Source organism: Artibeus jamaicensis, unplaced genomic scaffold (genome assembly GCF_021234435.1).
Source record: "Artibeus jamaicensis isolate MK-2021 breed Jamaican fruit bat unplaced genomic scaffold, CSHL_Jam_final scaffold_916, whole genome shotgun sequence".
Classification (NCBI taxonomy): Eukaryota; Metazoa; Chordata; class Mammalia; order Chiroptera; family Phyllostomidae; genus Artibeus; species Artibeus jamaicensis.
Window position 1 is genome coordinate 57,593,574 of NW_026522059.1, and position 26,715 is coordinate 57,620,288.

The 26,715-nt window shown below is 35.5% G+C and overlaps 1 protein-coding gene across 2 annotated transcripts in view; it reads left to right on the top strand.

Moving 5' to 3' along the window:
* The window catches only part of CRISPLD1 (cysteine rich secretory protein LCCL domain containing 1), a 35,933-nt gene extending 31,738 nt beyond the window's left edge, over window positions 1-4,195 (top strand). For both annotated transcript variants that reach the window (XM_037155259.2, XM_037155260.2), the window contains 2 exons: window positions 2,399-2,529; window positions 3,949-4,195. In XM_037155259.2, coding sequence (XP_037011154.1) covers window positions 2,399-2,529; window positions 3,949-4,000 — 183 coding nt within the window. In that variant the 3' untranslated portion in view covers window positions 4,001-4,195. The remainder of the gene's footprint in view (window positions 1-2,398; window positions 2,530-3,948) is intronic.
* The last annotated feature ends 22,520 nt before the right edge of the window (window positions 4,196-26,715 follow it).

Consider the following 26,715-nt stretch of genomic DNA (forward strand, 5'->3'; position numbering starts at 1 on the left):
TCCTTTTTCTACTTTTCTATTGGTCAAAAACATGATCACTCTTCACATCACTCTTTCTGTGAAGTATATTGCCAGATCTCCTAATCCAAGGATGGTGTTACCTTTCATTCAGCTCTTTGTTTTCTCCTGTTAGCACTTCGCTGATTCCATTAAGTATTGTGATTGCTTCCCCATCTCTTTCATTACTTTTTAAGTCTGTTGAGGGCAGCAGGTGGGCAATTCATGTGTCACTTTTTCGTCAACAGTTTGGTGGGTGGCAAGCTGGGAACAAGACAGGTTGGCTTCCTGACTTAACAGAACTTAGAGCATAAGTAATATCAGGAACCGAACAAATATTTTGCACATAAATATTTGTGGAAAAAACATTAATAAGTGTATATGGATGAGCATATCTAGATCACCATAGAATTCCAAAGAAATCATTCTTTCCAGATTATCCCTTGAAGCACCAAAACTTTTAATTTTAGTTATGTCTGATGAAAATCTTTCACCATATCCTACATACTTCTGTGCTGATTAGCCATCTTTTGTTAGAGTGAAGGATTTGTTAGAGCTTGATACTGAGATCATTTTGTCTTCTTACTTCAGTAAAATGGTAGGGTAGATAATTATGTATTATTATGTAGACCCTTTGAAGATAAATTGGGAATATAGAGTTGGCTATCACTGGTAAATGCAGAGAAAGAGATTCAACTATTGCCTGCCAATCTTACTACCTTTTTAAGTAGAAGATGTGGACAGATGAGAACCAACCCATTAACTTCCTCCCTTTTCTCTCCCTCCCCTCCATCCCCCACCTTACTCTCTTTTCCTCTCTCTCTTTCTACTTGTAGAGTTACAAGGTATACAATTTTATTGCTTTAACTTTTATTTCCCATTTGTGACAGATAAAGTTAATTTCTGCATTCTTTAAAAATGTTCCACTGGTTTCACAGATGAATTCTTTTATTTCATGGTATATTAATGCTTACAAAGTGTAGGCATGAACAGAAAATCTCTTCTGACCTTTGAACTTGAATAGGAATGTCTGCTGACAGAATAGTTATCGGCAAAACAATAGTTTGAAAACATATTAAGTGCTTAAATTTAGTGAAAGTTATATCTAAGCACTGTTATTTCCTTGGGAAAAATGCTGACTATGCCTTTATAATGGAGCAAGATAAATACTGAAATGTGTATAGAATTATTTTTATTTCCATTTGTTATGAACCATAATGGATGCAAACATTAATTCAGAAAGAGCCTTTAATTGGTGAATAAAATGCCTCCTAACTATAAAGATACGAGGTCTTAGATATAAGGCATTTTGTAATAGGGCAAAAGGGTAAACCAGCTTGGCATTCAGGCTCTCTGATCTAATAAGTACTGACTGATGCCACAGGGTTCAGAGCATAGTAAAAAAAGCAAGGTCATGTGAGATGCATATGGTCATGTGATCTTTCAAAAGCACATTAAGCCACTCACAGGTGCATGGAAATAAGAAAAGAGCATACCAGTGGGGTCAGAAAAGACCCGTGGGGAAATGAGGTGGATCAGTTGGTCCTGAAACAGTTACTATTTCATTTTATGAAATTTCCTGGGGCTGTACTCAGCTACTGACAAATTTTGGCAGAGCATTTAGATGAAATCAAATGTTAAAATCCAGAGAAGACTTTTATGGGCCGTGAAGAAAGAGTTGACTTCTAGGAGTCAGTGGTTTTAAAAATTTGAAAGTGCTGGACCTGAAACAATATTTTTCTCCTCCATAGAAATCCCATTCAATTCAGATTATATAACTGGCACAATGTCATGATTTGCCAGTACCTCGTGTGAGACCATTCAAACCAGGGTGATGATAGACATTGCAAATCCCAGTGGAAGCCATGATTGTTCATATTTTTTGGGAGGTGGAGTTATTCTTTTAAGCAATTTTTCTCTGAGGAGGTTATATTTATTTAACAGGGTGGAAAACTCCCAATTTAATATATACCTGTATTCTGGAAAAAGGACCATAAGGATATACAGAACTACGTCTGAGCTGTTTATAAGTCAAAAGTGAACATTAGGTCAGAGTGACTCCAGTAGGCTGAAACTTAATAATAAAAGGAGCCAATTGCATTTTATTGCTTCAACAACAGAAAAAGCCTGCTATTTGGCTCGGCGTGTGTTTGTTTGCTAGATTAGATGGTAAGGGGAATCTTAGCATTGCAGCGACCCTTAAGCTCTGCCTTCACACTTGCTCAGAAGTGGCTTTACCTTTGCAATTTTTGAAACATTCCCTTATTCACAAAACGTCATCCTGTAGCTGCTCACTGAGAATCCACACTGAGACATATCAGGGACTTTGGTGAAGCAGGAGCGTAAGCTGGGTGAGTTCAGCAGGAATTTCCTGACGGCAGGTTTGCTCTTGTCCCCTCAGCTGTCCAGTATCTGCAGAGCGGCAGTGCACGCTGGAGTGGTTCGAAATCATGGTGGTTATGTTGACATTATGCCTGTGGACAAAAGAAAGGCTTACACTGCTTCTTTTCAGAATGGAGTCTCCTCAGAAAGGTAAATTTAAAATCATATCTATATTTTGTCTTTTTATGCATGCTTTACAACAAACTCACTTCCGTGTGGGTTTGAGGTTCTGTGGTTGAGCCGGTATTTCGCTTGCTGATTGTAATAGTAGGTTTTCCAGGGATGGTAGAGGTTGTAGTACCAGAGGTACCTGTCTCCTGCAGGCTTATAAAAATCAAAATGAAAATCGGATTACAAGTCAGAACCACTCTTTTGTTAATCGATCTTATAATACAAAAATATCTTTTATCCTCTTTTGAATTTTCCAGATTAAGTTTTTACATGTAATTCTTTCTAGGTGAGCAAGGCACTGACTAATTCTCTAATCCAGTTATCTGACAAAGTATTTGACAAAAACAATGAGTCTGATTTTCCTCAGAACCAAAGTTTCTTTTTGATTGGATTTTGGGTGGCTAATATGACATAAATGAACTCTTTCAGGTTATCTCAATATTATCTGTCTCATTAGTACTATATATTTTGGTGTATATTTTGAGAAAATACATCTGGCTTACTTTATCAAGTACTAATAAAAGTTAAGAGAAAAGAACCCATAGTGACTTTTCAAATCACTGGTACTTGTGGAAATCATATTAAGTCTCATATATTTTGTATAGATGGAGAAAACTCCCTAGCTTTTAGATATTTAGTGAGTTCTTCAAATTGCAATGGAAGTTTTACATTATAGTAAGATTTCTTTCAAGGACATTAAAGAGTATGCCCTGCAGGGTATCTAGCTTGCCTCCCACGTAATTATGTGGGTGCCATCTTCATAAAAGATAGAGATTTATATTTAGCATCTCTTTTTAGAGGAGTGTTTTCATTTTAATGGAAAAATTCTTGGGATCTTTCAGATTTGATCATGAAATTTTTTAAGATCTTTTGTGAAACTATAGATATTAAAAATATTAGTAAATATGATAGCAAAAAACATAAATTTTGCCAGGCATAGAAAATGATGTTGGTAGTCTAAAATATTGTTTTTTTTCACTTGCAGTTAACTTTTAACCATGTTAGTTAGGCAATAAACCTAGATCTCAGTACTGAATAGCAGCATCTCCATATGCCCCAAACGAAACTGAATCACAGCTGCTAACTATGCTCTATTAGAATCAAAGATGGTGATATATGAAATCATGATCTGGGGTCAGTGAAGTTTTATATAAAATATAATTTTACCACTGTGCACTTTAAGTTTCTTTAGTGAGCTTGCAGCTCAGCACACAAACAAGATTTAAAAGATTAATTGTTATCCTCACTCAAGCTTTCCAATAACTAGAAATTACAGTAGCCTAGGAAAATTGGCCAGCTGGATTCACAGAGCTGCTTTCCTGAATATCATAAGAAAGCATGACGTAGTGAGGTATTGTACGTGGAGATGACATCGATATGCTTTTTGTATTTCTGCAGTTTACAGAATCCTCCAGGAGGAAAGGCATTCAGAGTATTTGCTGTTGTGTGAAATAGAACACTTGGAAGAGGATCATAAAAACTATTCCAAATGCCATATTTCTGAAGTTTGTATAAAACTGTAAAATATACTGTACAGAACATAGCAACTATTTTAAGGCCCCCCCCAAGTGCCAGCTACATACAAATCTTAATAGACATAGTCTGTAAAATAAAACATGGGACATTATTAGCTTTGGAAAAAGTAATGAACATGTAATGGTTTTAGAAATCCTGTGTTAAATATTGCTATATTTTCTTAGCAGTTATTTCTACAGTTAATTACATAGTCATAACTCTTCTACCTTTTATATGTTATATCACATGGTGCTTTGTATATGCCACTAATAAAATGAATCTAAACATTGAATGTGAATGGCCCTCAGGCAATCATCTGGCATATTCAAAAACAATAATGACAAAAATAATAACTGTAAAAATGAAAGAAACCATGTTATTACATTGTCCCCAGTTTAATACTATGCCATATCGACTCCAAATAATCTCAAATTGTCTTTCACCTATTACCTGTATAGTTTTTCTCTTCTGTTAAGTTTAGGTATATGGGATATCCTGATGCTATACTTTTTATTTTGTATAAAGTAATTCCTTAATATCCAAATGAATCTATTCTCTAGGAAGTTTGATTCTCTAGGAATGGCTTTAATAGTAACTGCAACGAAGTCAGAGTGGTGGTAGGATGGCATTCCTAGTGATTATACAATAAGCAAAGAGGTATGCATGGGCGGCCAGAGCTTTCTGCATACTGTTCACACTGATGTCAAGTCCTCTTTTGTATCCTGGCAAATACTCCTGCAGGCCAGGAAGTATTATAGCAAACCTTTTAACAAAGATAAACTAATGTATTGCATCACCATTGCCACTGATTTTCTTAATGGTAAATGGCTATGTGTATAAATGTTGCCATATTATGGTACCTATAATGGTAATGTACTGGTACTTGTTTCTATGAAAAATGTATTGTGCTTTGAGACTAATATCTGAAAAATGTTAATTTTGGTTTTGTTTTTTTTTCCTGCTGGTGAATTTACTCTTCCCATAAACATATTAAAATAATCATGTTTCAAAGTATTATTTTCAGTCTCCATTGCATTCTTATTTTTTTATAAGTGACTTTAAAATTTTTTTTATTTATCTTTAGAGGGAAGGGAAAGGAGAGAAGGAGAGAAATATCAATGTATGGTTGTCTCTCGTGAGTCCTTTGCGGGGAACTGGCCTGCAACCCAGGCGTGTGCCCTGACTGGGAATCAAACCGTGATCGTGTGATTCACAAGCCCGTGCTGAATCCACTGAGCTACACCAGCCAGGGCTGCATTCTTATTTTGATTTAGAATTCATTTTAAATCTACAAAATTATTGCCTTCTAATTTGGGTTATTGATGTGAACATAAATAACATCCTTAATACCAAAAGTGTGCAAAGTCAACCTATTTAGGTACTTGTATGTGAAAGGGAAAGCAATCACAACTTTAGAAGCATTATATTAAGGGAAAACTTGAATACAATGAGAGAAATGAGTTTCTAAACTAGTAGGAAGTAATCTGAAAAATATAAACTAATTATAAAAGAATCAACAAGACAATAGACACTTCAAATATTTTTTAGAAAATAAATTATTTGGTGTTTAGGAGCAAAGAATAGAGGTAAATTACACTCAGAGATGAGGGAAAGCAAGACAGATGGTTAATACAAAAAAAAAAGAAAAGAAGCACTCATCAAAACAGCTGCTAGAGAACAAACTGTGAAAAATGAACATCATGATAAGTTAGCCAGAGATTGGCCAGAGATTAAATGGTTCAAATGTAGGTAATAAAAAAACTTCAGCACTTACACATTTAAAATTTAAAACTTAAAGCAAATTTGTGGGAACATTTTCCCCCAAAAGACAGGTTATACCTGCTTAAATAGTACTATAGAAATTTAAACTTTAGCCAGATTCATCTTCTGTTTCTCATTTCTTCCCTCAATAAGGAAGCCTCGTCAATTTACTCAGGATTCTAGTATTATCACTAGTTTAGATATTCATCATCAAGTTTCCATACTATTTCAATGTCTCCAAGGAGAGCCCCCTATATTTGTTCATTTCCATTCATTTTCAATGCATCCTTAATTTGTTTCACTGGAATCACTCTCTTCTTTAAGTTGCCATTACAGTATTCAAGAAAACCAAACTGACAACTCAGTGGTCACAGACACTCCTCCCACATGGAGCCCCATTTTGCCGCGAGACCTCTGAGAATTCTGGAGGACTTTGCTTTATTTGATCCCTCATGGTTAAGTACAGCCTGAAAGTATCTGTAAAAGTTAATCTAAAGCGTAATGACTTAATAAGAATGTTTTGGTGACATTATTGAGCTGCACAATTATCCCCCCCACTTTTTTTTAAAAAAGAAAGAAAATCAAACCATCTTATAAAAGCGTTTAAGGACCTCTGTAGTCTTATGTATTGCTTTTCTATGTTCTTCTACACAGGTGTGGTCTTGAGTGAGCTACTCAAGTTTCAATACTTCAATTATCTCGCCTGAAAAATGGAACAAATAATACCTCATAGGATTGTTGTAGGAGTTAATTGAAATATTACATATAGTGTATTTTAAAAAACATCAAACACATAATATGTAGTCAAAATATGTTAGTTTTTATTGATATTATAATTGTTATTTATCTTGGGGAAACTGTGCATCTATTATTCTCCTGTTATTCACTAAATGTGAGATCCTCTGGGAATTTTCCTGCAATTATCTTGGCAATAATTAAATAATGGTCTCAAGCCCTTTTAATTTGACCATATTAATTTTTTAAACTTTGTCTTGTATTATGTTTAGTTCCTTAAACTTAAGGATAAGCTCCATGAAAATAGTAATTTTCTTTATCGAGCTCTCTACTCCAGAGACACAGTGAATTTTTTACCATATGTGTTGAGTCGATATTACCAAGTGTATATTCAATAACACCTAATTTTATTTTTGATGATATAAGTGAATATGTTTGCATATTATAAGAGCAAAAGATACATTATTATAGCTAATGAAAGTAGTTGATTGATAAACATTCTAAATGGGTATTTTAAGAAGGGGTCAATACTTATTTTTTAAGCATTTTTTATTTAATTATTGCTCAAGTACAGTTTTCTGTCTTTTACTCCCATCCCAGCCCAGTCCCCCCAGTGCTCCCCACCTCAATACTTATAAAATAATATTAAAATCTTTAATTTATTTTTCAAGTTTACCAGACTACATTGTAATTATTTCTTTAATGTTTTATATCTAATAAAAAGTAATCTGAATTACAAGCAAAACAATTTTCCTAAAATTTTTTCTCCTAATCTGTTAGATAATTGGTAATTATAGTATATGCTTTTTTAAAATTCAATATTATATTTTGAAAACTTGAATGTTTCTAGCATTTCTAATATCTAATATTTTTTAATGTGAATTCTTTTGACAGTTGGGCTAAGCAAAGAAACAGAGCTATTTTTTTGCAAACATAGCAAGCTTCACATTTGGAATTTAAGCTAATTTTTATTGCACAAAGAATTACATTGTTTAAGTTAATTTGAAATACTTATCTGAGGTGACATTTCAGCCCTGGCACCGTAATATTCAGTAGCTAAGGAAATAGTCTAGCCAAATAATCTGATCCTCTTTCACTAATTCGTTAGAATTAAAAGCTAAATCATATCAGTCAGATTTTTAAAAAGCAAGCCAACTTTTTAGAGCTCTATTATTATGCTTAGCAATTAGATACTCTTTTCTTCTTATCATCCGATGCCTATGTCCTGTTCCATATAATCAGAGTGTAAAACAATGCCAAAAGCAAACATATTTGCATTAGACCATTAAGTCATGAAAACAAAATTTTCAATAAAATTACTAAAAATTTCTAGTTAAAAACCATTTTCAATACATTTACGACTATGCTGTGAAGGTAAGAAGAGAGACCCTATACAAAGCTATATTTGACAAGCTCAGTTTTAAGAAGCAACATGTATTAAAAAAATTAAGTGGAAATCAAGGATAAATACTAAAAAGCGTTAGAAATAATTAAAATAACGTTGGAAATATAAAAATCACAACCCAACTGGACTCTTTACTCACCCTAAAAGAAAGATTTTTTAATCTATGTGAGAAAAACTTGGTTAGAAACACTATAATGAAAAACAAGTAAATAAGCAAATAGTCCCTCCTGAAACTTTCTGCTTTCATTCATCCCCAGAACGCTGCGTTCCTACAATTTGCTTATGGACCAGCTGTTCACTGTAGATATACTTATAGCAAAAATGATCTCTGACTATGTGCCTATCTCTATTTTTCTTGTTCAATTTGTTCATTTGACTCATGGAGAGCAGGCTGACAGCTGTAGAGGGGGACTGGGTGGGTGGAGGGATCAAACAAGAAAGTTAAAAAGGAGAAAGAACTCGTGAGCAAGGACAACAGTGTGGTGACTGCAGGGAGTAGGGGGGGTGAGTGGAGGTGGAAGAAGGTGTGTGTAGGGGCAAATGGTATGGAAATGGTGAAACAAGATTATTTTTCTAAACTTACGTATTAGAACACAGATTCTAAAAGGTTAAGTAACACTGTCTAGGGTCTTGAGTTGGTCTAGGGTCTCCATTTACCTAATTTCAAAGCCCATGCTTTTCCTGCTAGATCACCCCTGCTAGACATTTATAATCTATAGGTTTTGAACCAGTGGACTACTGTTTCACAACAATAGATTAAATACTTCCCCTCCTCCAATTCATTCAAAAGATAACAAAGAGGAAGAAATATAATATACTCATAAAAGCATGAATATCCTGAAAATGGATGACAGTTGGAATCCTAGTGATGACTGAGTTGGAGCACGTGGACCTGCAGTTCAGAGCTTGCCCAGGAGAAGGCTGTAGCTAACAGCAGGACCTCTCCTAATGGTAGAGCCATAAACAAAAGTGATGGAAGTAAGCTTTCTTGCTTTCATTAAGTTGGCTTCTCCAAATTTATTCTTTACTCTTCAACCCTGACCTGCCCACATATCTTTCCTTAAATGATTCCAACTTATAAACATTTCACCATACACAAATAGTGTTAAGTAAGACCCTTTTCATTCAGCAAACAGGTTGACAAGAAGACATACTTAATGTTAACCCAACAAGTTCTTCAAACCTATATACAAATAGACCATGGGATCATCAGACATATGTCTGATATACACAGATAGGTGCACAAATATCACCTCAGTTGACACTAGACAAAACAGACATTTCAGAGATGTGTATCTCTAAACATATTATCATTAATATCTTCAAGAGGAGTTTAGAAGATATACTCATAAAACAAGAACAGGCTAGCATGGAAAAGAAACAAAACAAGAAAAGGATCATGTCTTAGAAGAGATTAGAATACCTAAGAGTTAGCTATTGAACTCCAGAAAGTAAGAAAGAAAGCTTCAATGTTGTTGTGTGGTCTAAAAATAGTAATTTTAAGAGATATGTAGAAATGGAAAACAAAGTAGAAAATTTGTTAGAGGTAATTTTAACTATTCAACATGTGTGTAGTGCTATTTCACTGTGGTTTCACTTTGCATTTACCTGATGCTTAATACTGTTCAACATCTTTTCATGTATCATTATATATCTACTCTGTGAAGTGTCTATTCAAAATTTCTGCCCATTTTAAAATTAGATTCATTGCTTTTTTATAATTGATTCATAATAGTAAAAGATTTTAAAATATATTTTATGTAGATCTTTGTCCATATATACATATGCATGAGTGCATATATATATATATATTTCAAGACTAATTGTATAATTTATTTGAGTTATTTTTATGCATCATATAATGTAAGAGTGGAAGTTTATTTTTTTCCATATGGATATCCAATTTTCCGAGCACAATTTTAGAAAAAAAAAACTATCCTTTCCCATTGAACTACCATGATACTCTGTTACAAATCAACTGATATGTGTGTGTGTGTGTGTATGTGTATTTCTGGACACTTTATTTCAATAATGTTGAAAAAAATTGAATTTATAGGTAATGTACTTACATATTTATATAATTATAATAGATATAATCAATTATTTTAAATATATTACTTTGTATAAATAGTTAATAATTTATATAATTATTAAATATATTGGGTTGGCCAAAAAGTACATTTAGTTTTTTCCATAGGATAAAAGACAAAGTTTTCACTTTCAGCAATAAATTTATCAATTTGGATAATTTGAGTATGTTGGCTCTCTCCTGTGTGGAATAATGTTGATTATTTTCAGTTAATGTCTTTATTTGATCACTATCCACTTCAACTGGTCTACCCAACTGTGGAGCCTTGTCCAGTGAGAAATCTCCAGCACAAACCTTCACAACTTTTGACACATTTGATGAGATAACAGCACCTTCTCCAAACGCTGCAAAAACCTTTGCATTTCGCTTGTGTTTTTACATTTTTTGAAATAATAAAGCATATTTTCTTCCATGTTCAATATTAAATAGCTACACAAAAATTGACCAATTTTGATGTTTTTATTAAATGCACACTGATATGACAGCTGGCGCAATATTATCTAACAAAATTGCTTTGATTGAAGTTACAGACAAATAAGTGCTACTAGATCCATATTATGGAAAAAAACAAATGAATTGTATGTATATATAATTAAATTATGTAAATGATATAAGTTAATATCCAATTTATTTAATTATTTGTTTTCTTTTTTAGCATTATTAGGATATTATAATTGACAAAAATTATATATATTCAAGGAGTAGAACTTGATGTCTTGATATGTACATATATTTCAAAATTATCACTAAAATCAAAGTAGTTAACATATCTATATCTCATGTTACTATTTTGTTTTGTGTGCACATGTGAGAGCACTTGAGATCTATTCTGTTAGCAAATTTCAAGTGTACAATATAATATTTTTAACTCTAATCATCATGCTATACATTACATCTCTGGAACCACATATTCCAGATAGTATAATTGTTGTTTTAAACCAGCTGCATAATTTCCATTCCTATCAGTAAGGTATAAGGAGTCTAATTTCTCCACATTCTTGACAACACTTGCCATTATCTACATTTCTAATAATAGTATCTTAGTGGGTATAAAATCTTAACTCATTGTGGTTTTGACTGGCTATTTTCTTCCTTTGGAGAAATGTCTATTAAAATCATTTACTCATTTTTTAAAATTTTATTTATTTATCTTTAGAAGGGAACGGAAGGACAGAGGGAGAGAAATATGAATGTATGGTTGCTTCTCGTGCATCCCCTGCTGGGAACTGGCTTACAACCCAGGCATGTGCCCTGACTGGGAATCAAACCTGTGACCCTTTGCATCACAGGCCTGTGCTCAATCTAGGACTTTTATAATTTGGGATCTGATATTTAACTCTTTAATCCATTGTGAATTTATTATGGTGAAGTGTAAGAAGATGGTCTAGTTTCATTTTTCTGCATGTCATCTGTCCAATTTTCCCAACACCATATATTGAATAAACTATCATTAGCCCACTGTATGTGCTTGCTTTCTCTGTCAAATATTGACTGTAATGCTGTGGGTTTATTTCTAGGCTCTATATTCTAGCCCACTGATCTATGTGTCTGTTTATATGCCAGTACCTTGTTGTTTGATTACTATATAGCCTTACAGTAAAATTTGATATTAGGTACATAATTCTTCCAACTTTGTTCTTCTTTATCAAAATCACTGTTGCTATGTGGGACCTTTTGTGGTTCCATATAAATTTTTGAAAGAATCTTGATGGGAATTCTGTTCAATCTATAGATTTACTTATGTAGTATGGACAAATTAATGATACTAATTCATTCTATTCCATGAACATAGAATGTGTGTCCACTTATTTGTATCTTCTTCAATTTTTTTCACTAGTGTCTTGTAATTTGCCAAGTACAGGTTTTTTATATTGTTGGTTAGATTTATTCCTAGGCATTTTATTCTTTTTGAAGTAACTGTGAATGGTATTGTTTTCTTAATTTCCTTTTCTGTTAGTTCATTACTGGCATATAAAATCCCCCTTATTGCTGGATATTAATTTTGTGTGCTACTGTACTGAATTCATTTATTAGTTTTAGTATTTTATTGGTGAAATCTTTGGATTCTCTATGTACAGTATTATGTCATCCACAAATAAAGGCAGTTTCACTTATTCTTTTCCAATTTGGATGCCTTTTATTTCTTCTTCTTGTCTGATTGCTGTGTCTAAGACTTATAGTACCATGTTGAATAAGAGAGGTGAAAGCAGACATCTGTGTCTTGTTTCCTATCTTTAGGGGAACAATGGGCAGTAGTTTTTGCCCTTTGAGTATGATGCTGGCAGTGGGTTTATCATATATGGCCTTTATTATGTTTAGGTATGTTTCCCCATTTTCACTTTGCTGACATCAAATTCATTTTCTGTATCTATTGATGTGATTGTGTGGTTTTTATCCCTCACTTTGTTTATGTGGTGAATCACATTTAGTGATTTGCAAGTGTGGTACCAACCTGCATTCCCAGAATAAATTGCAGTTGATCACGTTGCATGATTTTCTGATGTATTGCTGTGTTTGGTTTGGTATATTTTGATAAGGATTTTAGCATATATTTTCATTAGTTATATTGGCCTACACTTTTCTTTGGTTATAGTGTCTTTATCTGGTTTTGGAATTGCTATAATGCTGGTCTCATAAAATGAGCTTGGAAGCTTTTCCTCCTCTTCAATTTTTTGAAATAGTTTGAGAAAGAAGGGTGTTAGCTCTTCCTGGAATATTTGGTAAAATTCATCTATGAAGCCATCTGGTCCAGGGCTTTTGTTGGTTGGGAGATTTTTTTTATTACCGCTTCAATTTTACTAGGTGTAATCTGTCTATATAGGTTCTCTAATTTTTCCTGATTTAGTTTTGGAATGTTGTATGTTTCTAGGAATTTATCTACTTCAACCAGGTTGTCCATTTTTTGGTATACAGTTGTTCATAATATTTTCTTTCAACCCTCTGGTATTTCTTTGTTGTGAGGTTATTATTTCTCCTCATTTATTTTGCATTTTGTTTCTTTTGGTCTTCTCTATTTGTTTCTTGATGAGTCCAGTTAAAGCTTTGTTGATCTTGTTTATCTTTTCAAAGAACCAGGTCTTGGATTCATTGGCCTTTTGTTTCATTTTTTAAGACAATATTTCATTTACTTCTGCTCTTAGTTATCTCCTTCTGCTCCTTCTACTGGGCTTTGTTTGTTATTCCTTTTCAGGTTTCTTTAAGTATAAAGTTAGTTTGTTTATTTGAGCTTTTTTCTGTATTTTGAGATAAGCCTATAATGCTATGGATTTCCCTCTTCAGATCACTTCCCTTATGTCTCACAGATTTTAGAGTTTTGTGTTCTCATTCTCTTTTGTTCAAAGTATCTTTTCATTTCTCCCTTGATCTCATTATTGACCCACTCATACTTTAATAACATTGTATTTAGCTTCTATGTCTTTGCATATTTTTCAGGATTCTAGTAATTGATTTCTAGTTTCACAGCATGTGGTTAGAAAAAATGCTTGATATGATTTTAATCTTCTAAATTTTTAAAGCATAAAAAACAAGTGTCCTAATACGTGGTCTATCCTAGAAAACATTCCATTTGTCATTGAAAAGTATGTATATTCTGCTGTTTGGAGGTGAAATGCTCTGAACATATTAATTAAGTCCATTTGATCTAGTGTGTCATGTAGGGTTGCTGCCTCCTTATTGATTTTCTGTCTGGATGATCTATCCATTGAAATCAGTGGGCTGTTAAAATCCCTAACTATGACTGTATTTCTGTCTATCTCTCCCTTTATGTCCATCAAGATTTGCTTTACATATTTAGGTGCTCCTGAGTTAGGTGCATAAATGTTTACTATGGTTATTTCCTCTTGTTATATTGTTCCCTTTTTCATTATGTAGTGTTATGCTGTGTGTCTTACTATATATAGCCTTTGTTTTGAAGTCTATTTTATCAGAAATAAGCATTGGTACCCCAGATGTTATTTTCTTTCCATGTGCATGAAATACATTTTTCCATCCCTTTACTTTTAGTCTGTATCTTTTGATCTGAGATGGGTCTCCTGGAGAAGGCATATATATGGGTCTTGTTTTATTATCAACTCAGCTGCTCTGTGTCTTTTGGTTGGAGTATTTAAGCAATTTACACTTAATATGGTTATTGAAAGACACATATTTAATGTCATTTTATTTTTAAACTGTTTTCTGTTTTCTTCTTCTTAAAGCAAGACCTTTAACATCTGTTGCAGTACTGGTTTGGTATTAACAAAATACTTTAGCTTTTTCTTGTCTGAGAAGCTCTTTATTCATCCTTTGATTTTAGATGATTGTATTGTTAGGTAAAGTAGCCCTGGTTGGAGGTACTTGCTTTTCATTTACTTGAATATTTCACACCACTTTCTTCTGGCCTAAAATGTTTTTATTGAGAAATCAGATGAAGCCCTAATTGGAGCTCCCTTGAAGTTAATTTCCTGTTTTTCTTGCAACTTTTAGGGTTCTCTCCTTATCTTTAAGCTTTGCTATGTAAATTGTGTGTCTTGGTGTAGGTCTCTTTGGGTCCATCTTGTTTGTGACTTTTTGTACTTCCTGAGCTTGTGTTCTTTTTCTTTCACTAGACTAGGGAAAGTTTCAGTCATTATTTCTTCAAATAGGTTCTTGATCCCATGTTCATTCTCTTCTCCTTCTTGTATTCCCATGATGCAGATGTTATTATGCTTCATATTCTTCTAGAGGTTTATTAAGTTCTCATTCTTTTTAATTCTTTTTTCTTTTTTGTTACTTTGCTTGAATATTTTTTTTACCTTGTCTTCCAAAAAATTGACGGAATCTTCTGCTTCATCTACACTATTATTTATTCTTCCAGTGTATCATTTATTACAGATACCGAATTCTTTATTTCTGACTAGTACTTTTTTATTGTATTTATGTCTTTAATTATGCTTTGAGTATCCTTAGAATAATTACTCTAATTTTTCTATATTTGTAAATTGCTTGCCTCCCTTTTATTTAGTTCATTTTCTGGAGGATACCCTTTTTTATTGTGTTTTTTCTATTTGGGGCCTGTTTCTTTGTTTTCCATTTTTGCTGCCTTTTTTGTGTTTATTTCCATGTATTAGGCAAATTCACAAAGACTCTGGTGCAGACCTATGTCAGATGTTGACTGTGACTGGCCCTGGGCAACCTATTTGGAACTATCAGTGATCCATAGCACGTGGCTGTTTATGCAGGACCTGGGTATGTGTGGAAAGACCAGCTGCACACCAATGCAGACTTTTACCAGCACTGGTCCTGGGGGAAAGTCAGCTAAAGCCTGAGCTCCCAAAGATCTGCTTCAGTTGTTAAACTTAATCACCAAAATAATCTCCAGCTCTACTCCTCAGTAGCCCAACTTAGCTCCACATGGTGGGGCAGAGTAATTCCTGTGGATGGCACTATGGCTTCCTCTCAGGCTGGTGCCACTTGCAGGGTATGCTCCGCCTGTGAAAGATGGCTCCTACAGTATGGGATTGACTCAGCACAGGAATCCTCCTGGTTGTTCCTTCAGTTCTCTCCCCAGAGTCACCTGCCCTAGAATCTCCTTATGCATCTTAGTCCATCTGCCCCACCTCTATCAGAATCCAGATAACTGGCTGCAAACAGAATTTTGTGCATTGGCCCTTTAAAAGACTCTCTGCATCACCAGCCATCTTTCCTGGGTGGACAGAATCCTCTGCTTTTCACAGCTGGATGCTATCTGGGTTTCTTTCCTGGCTCTGGTAGATTAGGAATCCTAACTTGGGGTTTAGACCATATACTTCTCAGCAGTAAGCCCTCTGCTACTGAAATATCCCTCTGGCACTTCAGCTGCCACCTGTGGGAGCCCAGCCAGCCCTCTCATGCCTCCTCTGCACTCTCTACCAGTCACGCTGTGGTGAAGTGGTTTTTTCTGTCCTTGGTTATAAGGCTGCTCTCTAGCTAGTGTTCAGCCGATCGTTCAGGATGGTTTCTTTATAATTTAGTTGTAATTACAGTTTGGTTCTGGGAGGAGGTTTGTGTCGCTTCCACTTACTCCTCTACCATCTTGTATCTAAATAATTTTTCAATCTATTTTTCTGTTATTTTTGCTTATGATATCATATCTAAATAGAAATACTTTTTATTTATGCAGTCAAAACAATCACTATTCTACCTTCTGATAGTTGCTTAAGAAGTTACTCCAATCCCCAAGGTTGCAAAAATACTTTTCTATAATTTTGTCTATTAGCTGTATAGTTTTACTTTTTACCCTTAGGTTTTTAATATAAATGTAATATGCCTTTATATATTGTGGTATGAATTGTATATCCAACATTTTCTCCATGTGGCAAAGCAGTCATGAAGAAATTCATTCTTTTACCACTGGAAGGTTTAACCTTTCCCTCTCAAATTTCTAATCAAAAGCTGGGGAACTTTATTAAGATGTGCCAAGTGAGAATAAGAGAGCACATAGACTTTGGGGACAAGGTAGATAAAAAACTCTTACAATGGTGCATCAATAATATTTTTTTCTTGCATAGGGTGCTTGGCTAAGAAAAATAGTTTATATTAAAGGCAATTTGGACATTGGTGTTTCTTTTCTTGAATTACCAAGCAATGCTGTAACAGTTGAAGTAATAATCCATTCAATATTATTTAAGGCATCTCTCAAAGTCCATAGTTAATGGCCTTTAAAGAATATAGAATTGTCCCAAGTCTTGCTACTCTGGTTTCTTTTGCCACCTATTTTCACTTCTATGCACTAGACAGGCCACACTGATGTCATGCTGCTTACCTCACTAGATAATTATAGTTCTCAGAGGACACTTAAAAGTGCATCCATGTACCAATTTTATTTTTGGTAAAATTATTGTCTATCTTATTAAGTCATTAAGATTTAGATAACATATTATGGTCCAATAGATGATTTTTTAGCATTTTTATTTTTATTTTATTAATTTTTTTTATTGTTGACATTATTACAGATTTTCCAATCCCTCCCCCCAGGCTTTGCCCACGCCTGTGTAGCCCTCACTCCTCCCCCTTCCTCAGGCCATCACCACACTGTCGTCTGTGTCTGTAGGTTATGCACTTATGTTCTTTGCCAATCCCTTCTTTAATCCAGTATCCCTGCACCTGCCTCCCCTCTGACAGCTGTCAGTCTGTTCCATGTTTCCAAGCCTCTATTTCTATTTTGTTCATCAGTTTATTTTGTTCATTAGATTCCACATATAAGTGAGAAAATATTGTATTTGTCTTCCTTTGATAAGAGTCTCCAGTACTTGATAGTACTTGAATTATAGATTTTTTCAGTCACTTAATTATGTTTTTGTTCACTCAAAATTTGTTATTACAGGTGTTCTCAAAAGTCTTCATTGTGCTTTCATTTTCAAGAAGCTTTTTTACTAGATATAGAATTCTCTATGTTGATATTTGTTTGCTTTTTGCATTTTAAAGATATAATTTTAAAAACTTCTGATTTATGTTATTTTTTTGAAGAGACTTTTGCAGTCATTCAATTTGTATTCATCTCTAGATAGTTTTTTCCTTGGCAGCTTTTAAGATTTTTCTCTTTATCACTGTGTAGAGATAGTTTAGCCTCTTAACTAAGGTCTGGTCTATTTGGATTCTCTCTTATGTGTTCCCAGTGATATAGGAATCTCCACTCCAGTTGATAAGAGCTTGATTATTTCCTGAGCTCTGGAAATGGTTCAATTTATTCTCAGACTTCTCCTTTTAGTGTCTTGGAAGTTTACCTTATGTGGATGGATTAGTATTAAGCAAACACTGTAAGTGACCCTATCAAAATTACTGAACTTTAACAATCTTTGCAGTTCATTTTCATGGTGCCAGTGGTTCCCCGACAGCCCTCCTAGTGTGGAGTGGGGAAGATCCTTTGGGCAGACTCCTTGTGGCCTGTGCAGAAAAGATACCCAGGGTCTCTGCGGGAGTCAGGTCTCCAAGGGGTCTCTAGTCAGCTGACTTCCCTACACATCCTGGATGGCAGCACAAAGATCCCTGGAGATCTACAGGGGAAAAGGCATCTCTCTTATATATAGGGATAGACTTTGGCATCCTGGTATGTCCCCTAGAAGTTCCTGCCTCAAGGCCCATTTATTTATCACTACAAGGCCCAGACCCAGGACACACTACAGGGAGACTGGAGGCTGAGTTTTTCTGAAAGCGGGAGTGCAGTAGTTCTGCCACCTACACTCAAGTCATCAGGCTGTCTCCCACCAGAAAATCTTGGAGCCAGCCAGCCCTCCCACTCCTCATCAATTCCAAGTCAGGGGTGATTACTCTCAGAGCCCATCTGGTGCTGCTGATCTAATGGAACTCTGGGCCTGTCTGACAATTGATTCACTAGTATCTCCCATCCCACATAGGTCTGGTCAGATCTGGGATGGCTTCCCAGTTCTGCTGAGATCTGGCAGAGATCCTGAGAGATCTGACTTTAGCAGAAGCAACTGTGTTCCACAACAGGAGGACTGTGCAGCATTCTGGGGTATCCTGGAGACATCCAGGCCTGTGGCTCGGCTCAGACCCCAGGGCATACCCAGGAAGCCTGGATGTCAGTCTGCCAGGAAGCCAGGAAGTCAGCAGAGTATGTGTTTGCAATTTAGCAGTTGGCTCCAGCCCAGATGCACCTGCGCTCCGGTATCCAGGAGTGGCAGAAATGTGGGGCCTTGTGCAAACGGGTGCTGACTCTGCCCTAAGGACCATCTCTGGGACCAAGTGGTTCTCCCAATGTACTTCTGGAGCAGAGTGGGGGAGGTTGTTTGAGCCATCATCCCCTTAATGGCCTGTGCAGGAAAGACGCCCAGGTTGTCTGTGGGGTTCAGCTCTAGGAAGTGTTTCTATAACCATTTGACTTTCTGACATTGTCATGGATAGCAGGACAAAAAGGGTCTCCTGAGATCTGGCTTCAGGGGTACAGGCACCTTTCTTATGGGTCAGGTTGGACCTTGGCACCATGGTGTGTGGTCCTGAAGTCCTAGCCTGTGGCCCAGACCATCCCTCCACTGACCACTCTTTGCTGGGTGGCATGCTGGACCGTGCGTGCAGTTAGAAAAATGAGCCAAACCCTGTGTTTGCATTTAGCGGAGAGGTGAGTGTGCATTTTTAGTTGTTAAGTTCAAATAACCTTTGCTTTAACTTAAAGAATTCCATCAGAAGTCTTTAACTGACTTCAATTACCATACATCAGAGGAAGAAAAGAATTGGAGACTGTTGTTACTGCTTAATAAGGTATGTGCTCCTTACTTGGCTTATTTGCCTGGCACTGCTAAGATGTTCAATGGAAGGAAATAATTATAGGAATGTTATCTAGAACAGATGTGCTGGGGATTGTCCCATAACTTTGATATGGGTTTAATTGAAAAAACAAATCAAAATCTAACGCTCCTTTGAGAACTATGGTTGGACGACCTCTGCCTATTTGGTGTGTGTTTATGTATGTGTATAAATTTACACTTTTTCACAGACTGATAGAGTGTTAGATAAACATCTTAGTTTTTCTCTAACTACCATTCACTCTGTCACTCTGCAGATGGAAAAAATGGAATATCACTAACTTGGCCAAAGTCACAAAAAGCTGTAACTAATTTCAAATTAAGTTCTTCAGATTTCCAATGATATTTTCTGTGTTTTCCTGAGATAAAGCCAGAATAAAGCACAAACCAAATGTTAGCGTTTTATTGCCTAAATACTTTGAATACATCCTTACAAATTTTACAAAGTTAAAGCCAGTGATTATATTACTAACAGTCTACATGTACGTACCATGATAATAGAAGGGAACCTAATTAAGTACTTTAAAGTAATATGTGAATTTAGAAACATGTCTGTTTGTTACATTGAAACACTTTTAAAAAGTGAAAAACATCTTTATGCTGAAAGACATTTAAAAGATACTAGAGCCCTGGCTGGTGTAGCTCAGTGGATTGAGCGCAGGCCTGCGAACCGGAGGATCACAGTTCGATTCCCAGTCAGGGCATATTCCTGGGTTTCAGGCGGGTTCCCTGCAGGCCAGTTCCCAGTAGGGGATGCATGAAAGGCAACCATACATTGATGTTTCTCTCCCTCTCTCCTTCCCATCTAAAGATAAAGAAATAAATAAAATTTAAAAAAAAGATACTAGACAACTGGCATTTCTGTGTGAAATACTCAGAAGCCAATCAAACGCTTTCTAAAATAGCACTAATAATAGCCATTATCAGATCACAATTATTTTGTACCAGGCACTGTCTAAGCAGTTTATACATAAACTTTGACAATCCACACAATAGTTCAGTGAAGAGAGTACTGTTACTGTTGTATTCATTTTATAGAGGATAAGAGGGGTTCAGTAACTTTCTCAGAATCACCCAGAAAATAAATACTGGAGTCAAGATTTGAACTCTTAAATTATCCCTTTAGTTCCTCTGCTTTTTTCATTTGGTATATAGGGAGTTTAATCTTGGAATGCAAATATATTTTTCAAAATTGGTACAAAATGTGCAGATATTTATGTCAGAATCAAATGCACAGAGGAAGTCACCTATGCAGAGAAGCTTCCAATAACCAGGCAGATAATCTCCCTACCAAGCTGCTAAGAAACATCATCTAGATCTTGTAAGTCCCCTGCAAGTTACACTGGCATCTTGGTTATATTTCTTTGTCTTTCTCTCCTGCAGCTTAGCCTCTCATCAGTCTCAGCTGTGAGGGGCACCCCCATGCAAGCCTGTCCAAGCATTGTCCAATGAAGCTCAGTGTGCTCCTGCCATCTTGTGCTTGTATATTTTTCCTTGATCTGCTCTGATCGTCCTTGAGGCCCCTGCACTTGGTATATGATTTTGCCCATCTGATTTTATCCCTTTTTTCTTGCCTTCTTTGGATGAATCAGGTATATTTAATTATTTCATTTTTTCTCTTTTTCATTAATGTTTTGACTGTGTTCCTTAAGTTTTCTTACACTGGCAATGCCTAGAAACTATACTATGCATATTTAGTATACTACTGTCCTCCCTAAATGGGCGCATTTGGCGCTTCTCCATGTCAGCCTCTTCAAGCAGCTTAACTCCTTTTACCCCATTTCTGCACTTTGTGCTCCTTTGCCAGAATTTTATTTCTACTTTTTTGATCTATCTTTACAAGACATTGTTTGTTGAAGTAGTCAATTCTCATTTATCTTTACCTTTTCCAATGTTTGTCTTTTTCCCCTTAAGCTCTGTGTTTCCATAGAGTGTCATATTTACTTACTGTAAGGAACTATCTTATACTGTCCATGAATACAGGCCTGCTGATCATGTGTTTGCTCAATTTTTGTTTATCTGGTAGATTTTGACTTCATCTACATTTCTGAAGGATATCTTGCCAGAGAGAGAATTCTAGATAAATCATCTTTTGGATGACTGTAAAGATATCCCATTGTTTTCTGACTTCCATAATATTGATGACCATTAAGCTATACATTTTATTTTTGCTCATTTCAAAGCAAAATTTTGTTTTCTTTGTTCTTAAATTTTTCTCTTCATTTCTTGTCAGCCTGATTGATAACTAACTGGTATATAAAATATATCAATCATCTGTAGATCTCTCTTTTTTTTCTTTGGCTTTTTGTTGTTTTTATCTTTTAGTAAGGTGTGACCCTTACTATTAGAGCATAGCCCTCCTGGGATCTCAGATCAAAGCCTTGGGTACTTACCAATGTCACCCCCCCATGGCAGGGTTGGACACCAACCTTTCTCCCAGCCCCGTGTGGCTGCTGCCATCTCTGCTTTAGCACTCTAACCTCACAGATACCATTTCTACACTTTCCATTTTTTTCCTGAGGCTTCCCTATAAGTGCAGTTTAGGATAGAAGTCAGCTGATGATTTAGAGGAGAACCGTTTACTAATTTTTGATATCCATCTCTGAGGGTTCCTTCTTCCTGGCGTCTTCCCAGCGTGGCAGCCCTCAGGTCTTCTCAGCACTGACGCTGCCCGCTTCCGCTCCATTCCCCTCGTAGGTGACTTCAGTGGAGTCTTTTCTTCCAGAAAGAACGTGAATCTTACATTGCATATTTCCATTCTCTCAGGATTTTAGCCTTCAAGCCCGGCCTACATTGGATGCTTTCCAAATTCTTTAAATTCATGTTTCATCGACTTTTTCATCTTTTGAGTTGTTTTGTGCCAAAGGGTAGTTGAAAACAAGCTGTTCTACTATGTCTGGAACCAGAAGGCTACAAATGTTTATTTTTATAAAAATTGTATTTTATGTATAAAAGGTAACATGACCCATGGTAACAACTTCAAAACTTCAGAAATTCAAAAGACATATGATGAAAAGTAAATTACTTTGACCCTAGTTATTCATTGTAAATTCAACAAAGCTTTATATGCACTTATGATCAGAGATATGCATGTCTTTACATGTATTTATAAACTTGTACAGACATGCATGTGAACTCTTAACCATTATGCCACTCTAATTAGAAGATTAACACTTATTAACTTAAAACACTTTCACCGGTCAGTTTTTTATTTTTAAATTTTGTATTTGTATGTTGTTAAATTTATTAAATCTTTTCCTTAATAATTTTTGACTTTTGTGTCATCTTGCTTAGAAGGGCTATTCTTACTTCAATTATATGTTTTTAAAAATCTTCAATATTTTTGTTATGGATGAGGAGAGAGACCCAAGTCTGGAGGCCTTCTTTTCTGCCTTGGTTCTTGTCTTGCTGAAAGAGACAAATTCAAGCAAGAGACAAACACAGTATAGTGGAAACAAGATAGCAAGTTCATTCACAAAACACATGAGCACAAAGCTGCAAGCAGGCACTCATTAAGTTATTAGTAAATTTGTTAATAAGTTTGCTCTATATACTTGAGCCAGGGCTACAAGCAGGTACTTATCTCATCTAAATACATTGATTGCTGGGGTTCAGGGGTTATGTATCTTAGCTGACCTCTAGGTTTCCCTCCTTCCCCCTCAGAATGTTAGTAAAGGTTCTTTGTTTTAGTGAAATTGTTACTCAGGTCCCCATTTCCCAGCATAGGCCCCCATTTCCTAGCAATTACCTGTGCAATTCCTGCCAGTGATGTTCAGCACACATGGCAATCTTAGTAAGATTTTTACAAAAGTCTCTTTTCTCAGCACAGTCTCAAGGACTCTCCCCTCCACCTGTACTATTTTGTTTGCAATGCTCGGGACACCTGGCAATCTTATCAAACCAAGCTCAAAACTGCTGAGATATTTAAGCTAATTATCAAGTTCTGCTCACAACAAGCTAAGAGTTGAGAACTTTCATAGTTTCAGGTCATTTGGGGAATCCAATGAGGGATCAAAATAATAGTGGTCATAAGTTTTTGGTTGGTAAGTTAGACTGGAGTCTGCAAATCTAAAGTTAATAAAGCAAGGTAAACATAATATAAAAATAAAAACAGTGAGGATCCAGAATAGATTGAGTCTGAATAGATTCATCTGCCCGTGATGTCAAAGATAAACGAATGTATGGTACAACAGCCCAGGAGACTTCTGTAGGATAGACAGCCAGAAGTGTGTTAATGTTTAGTTTGTGTACATTGCTGTAGGAGAGATTATCATTATTCCTCTTCTTGTTGAAATAGTATAAGCAGTTGAACTGGCTGGCCTTCTAACAGCTATATATAAAGAAGTAGTAAGAAATGTGATCTGATGTAGACCCACCTAAGATTACTAAGGGAATGTTAGTTCATTGCAAAGAAGATTTATTTTGAAGGTATTACAGTTTTTAAGCAACCTGTTGCATTATAAATCAGGGTTTAGTTGGCTACTGCCATATTTTAATCATTGAAAAATATTTTTTATTAATAGGATAGTGTCAGTAAATACTTGCACATTTTTATTTATGTACAAGAATACATACACACAGTATATACATATTAAGATCCATTTATGTATGAACACAAGACAAATAACATGTATCACATGATATTCATTATTCTTTATCTGCACACACTATTTTCTCACAATTCCATAAATGTCAAAATTATGGCATTCAGCATATATTACAGTATATTTCTTTTGCAAACATTTGAAAACTCAACTATGAATAGGAAATCCTTTATTTGCTCTTTACCATAAAGCACTGCTAAATATAGACTTTATTGCATATGTTAAATGGTTGTTCCTTCTTTATAGAAGATATCTTATTTAAACCATTTGAACATTTTCCTTGTGTCAACTAAAGGAGTATAATGATCTTAAAGGAAAAAAAGAAAGGTTCCTTTACAGTGAAAAAAAAATTAGACCAACCCACAGATAATTTCTGCTGATTCTAATGGCTCTTCCCCAGCTCTTTTGGTCAATATGATGTTGTGTTTGACAGTAGTCTTCAGTGTAGCACTGCCAGAGAAAGCTAGCCAGGGCATGTACCAGCCAAGTATTCTTCCATGTCCTCACATGCTGAGTAAATCTTTGCTTACTGGCAGCCTTGCCCACTGGAAGTACTTGACTGGGAAGGAGAAACAGATATAGATGTGAAAACTTGGGCTTGGGTAAAAGAGGAGAAATGGAAAAGTTCAGGAAAATACAGGGGAAAAGGAATTGATAATCCTTTTCCAAACAAATAAAAAATTAAAATTTTAGAATGATGAGTCAAAGTGAGAAATATTCATATATAATTCATAGCCACCTACCACTGCTTTCTTGGATTTTTAAAAACACCATACACTGAAAGGGTGGTCAAGTGTATAAAGGACCCATGCCAAAGGGAGGTAGGACTGAGGGTGGGAAGTGGGGGTCACTGGGGCAGAGGAGAGCAGGGGGGAAAAATGGAGACAAGTGTACTTGAACAACAATGTTTAAAAAATGTTTAGATAAGAGTAATGTTAAAGAACAAAATTCAATGAAGTACAAGCTTAGGTCCACATAATAATCAACACAATAAGCACATGGATGTTTGTAGCAAATTTATTTATGATTGTCCAAACTTGTAAGGAACCAAAATATCCTTTAGTAAGTGAATGAGTGAGTAAACTGTGATACATCCAGACAATGAAATATTACTCAGTTCTAACAAATCAATAAGAAAAAAATGAATTGTTTAGAAGGTGTTAGGGGAACTGGATTATGATATGAAAATTAAAAAATGCATTCCAGTTTAACCTAACATCTATAGATGAATGTGGATTAATTAATGTCTAATGTCCGAAATATGAAAGATAAAATATTAAAGATAAGAAAACTGCAGGAGAGATTATATCTTTATAACAAAAGGAAAAAGAACTTCTTAAAACTTAAAAATCACAAACCAAATTATTTCAATCATACCAAAATTAAAATGTTTTGTTTAACAAGAAATTCCATAGGAAAAATTAATAATAAATAATCCAAATGAGATTAATGATTAATATGGAGATTAATAGTTAAAATATGCAAGAATCCCCCCCAAATTATATAAAATACAACAATCCCAGTGCAGAAACAGGCAAATAATAAGGAAAATTTACAAAAAAGGAAATCCAAATGGCCAAGAAAAATGTGCAACATCATGGATGGACCTGGAGAGCATTATGCTAAGTGAAATAAGCCAGGTAGTGAGGGACAAATACCATATGATCTCAACTTTAACTAGGACCTAAACAACAACAACAAAAAGCAAACAAAATATAACCAGAGACATTGAAATTAAGGACAATCTTAACAATAGCCAGAGGGGAGGGGGAGAGGGGACAGTGGGGAGAAGGGTTTTCAGTAGCTACTATAAAGGACACATGGACAAAACCAAGGAGGAGGGTGTAAGCAAGGGAGGGAGGTGGGTTTGGCTGGGGTTGGGGGTGAGTGGCAGAGGGGCAGGCAACTGTAACTGAACACTATAAAATAATTAAAAAATATGAAGACACATTCTAAGTTAAAAGCGAGTAATACACATTACAAGAATAATGAGATATCACTTTATACTTCTTGAACTGGAAAAAACAGAAAACTGGAAAATGATAAATGTGGGCAGGAGGGGGATTATGGACCTCTTTTGGTGCAAAGACTGGCTATTGCAACCATTCTGTAAGGCGGTCTGGCAGTTCTCTGTCAAAATATGCGTGTGTGTCCTCTATCCATTCTCCCTGACAGATTTCTACTTGCCTCTTTAGAGTTGGATTGTTGGTTTTCTCGATTTGGTATAGATTATGAATTAAAGAACATTACATGTTTACCATTGTGTGTTTACTCACCCTCTTTACTTTTTTCTTTCTTTTAACCCTTTTTCATTGTGTCTCATCACAATAAGACATGAAACTTCTGCAATCATTTATTTTGCATTAATGTGTTAACTGATGGTTGTTGGTGCAGTTCAGAGCCAACAGGAATTCCCAATTTGGGGTGAGGTGAAGAAGAAAACATTATTCAGTGCAAACAGGTCAACTGTGATACAGCATGGCTATGAGACTAGCAGGGCTGTGAGAACAGCTCAATAGTGTTACAGTTGGATTATGAAAGCAGCATGGTTGTGGAACAGCATGGCTTTGAGGTGGCCCTGTGGGGAGGAGGCCTCGTGGGGAGGAAGCCCTGGGCTAGGTGACTCTCTAGTGGGGTTTCCCTTCAGCTAGAGATCTCTTCTCTGTCCTGCTCCACCTGCTCTGTTCCATGCCAGTTAGCTCTGCTCTGTCCTGCTTTCCTCTGCCTTCTCTTCTTTATTCTGGTCTAGGTGAGATGTTTTTGTTGTTTTGGCTTCCACTAGGGAAATGCAGTCTTTTCCCT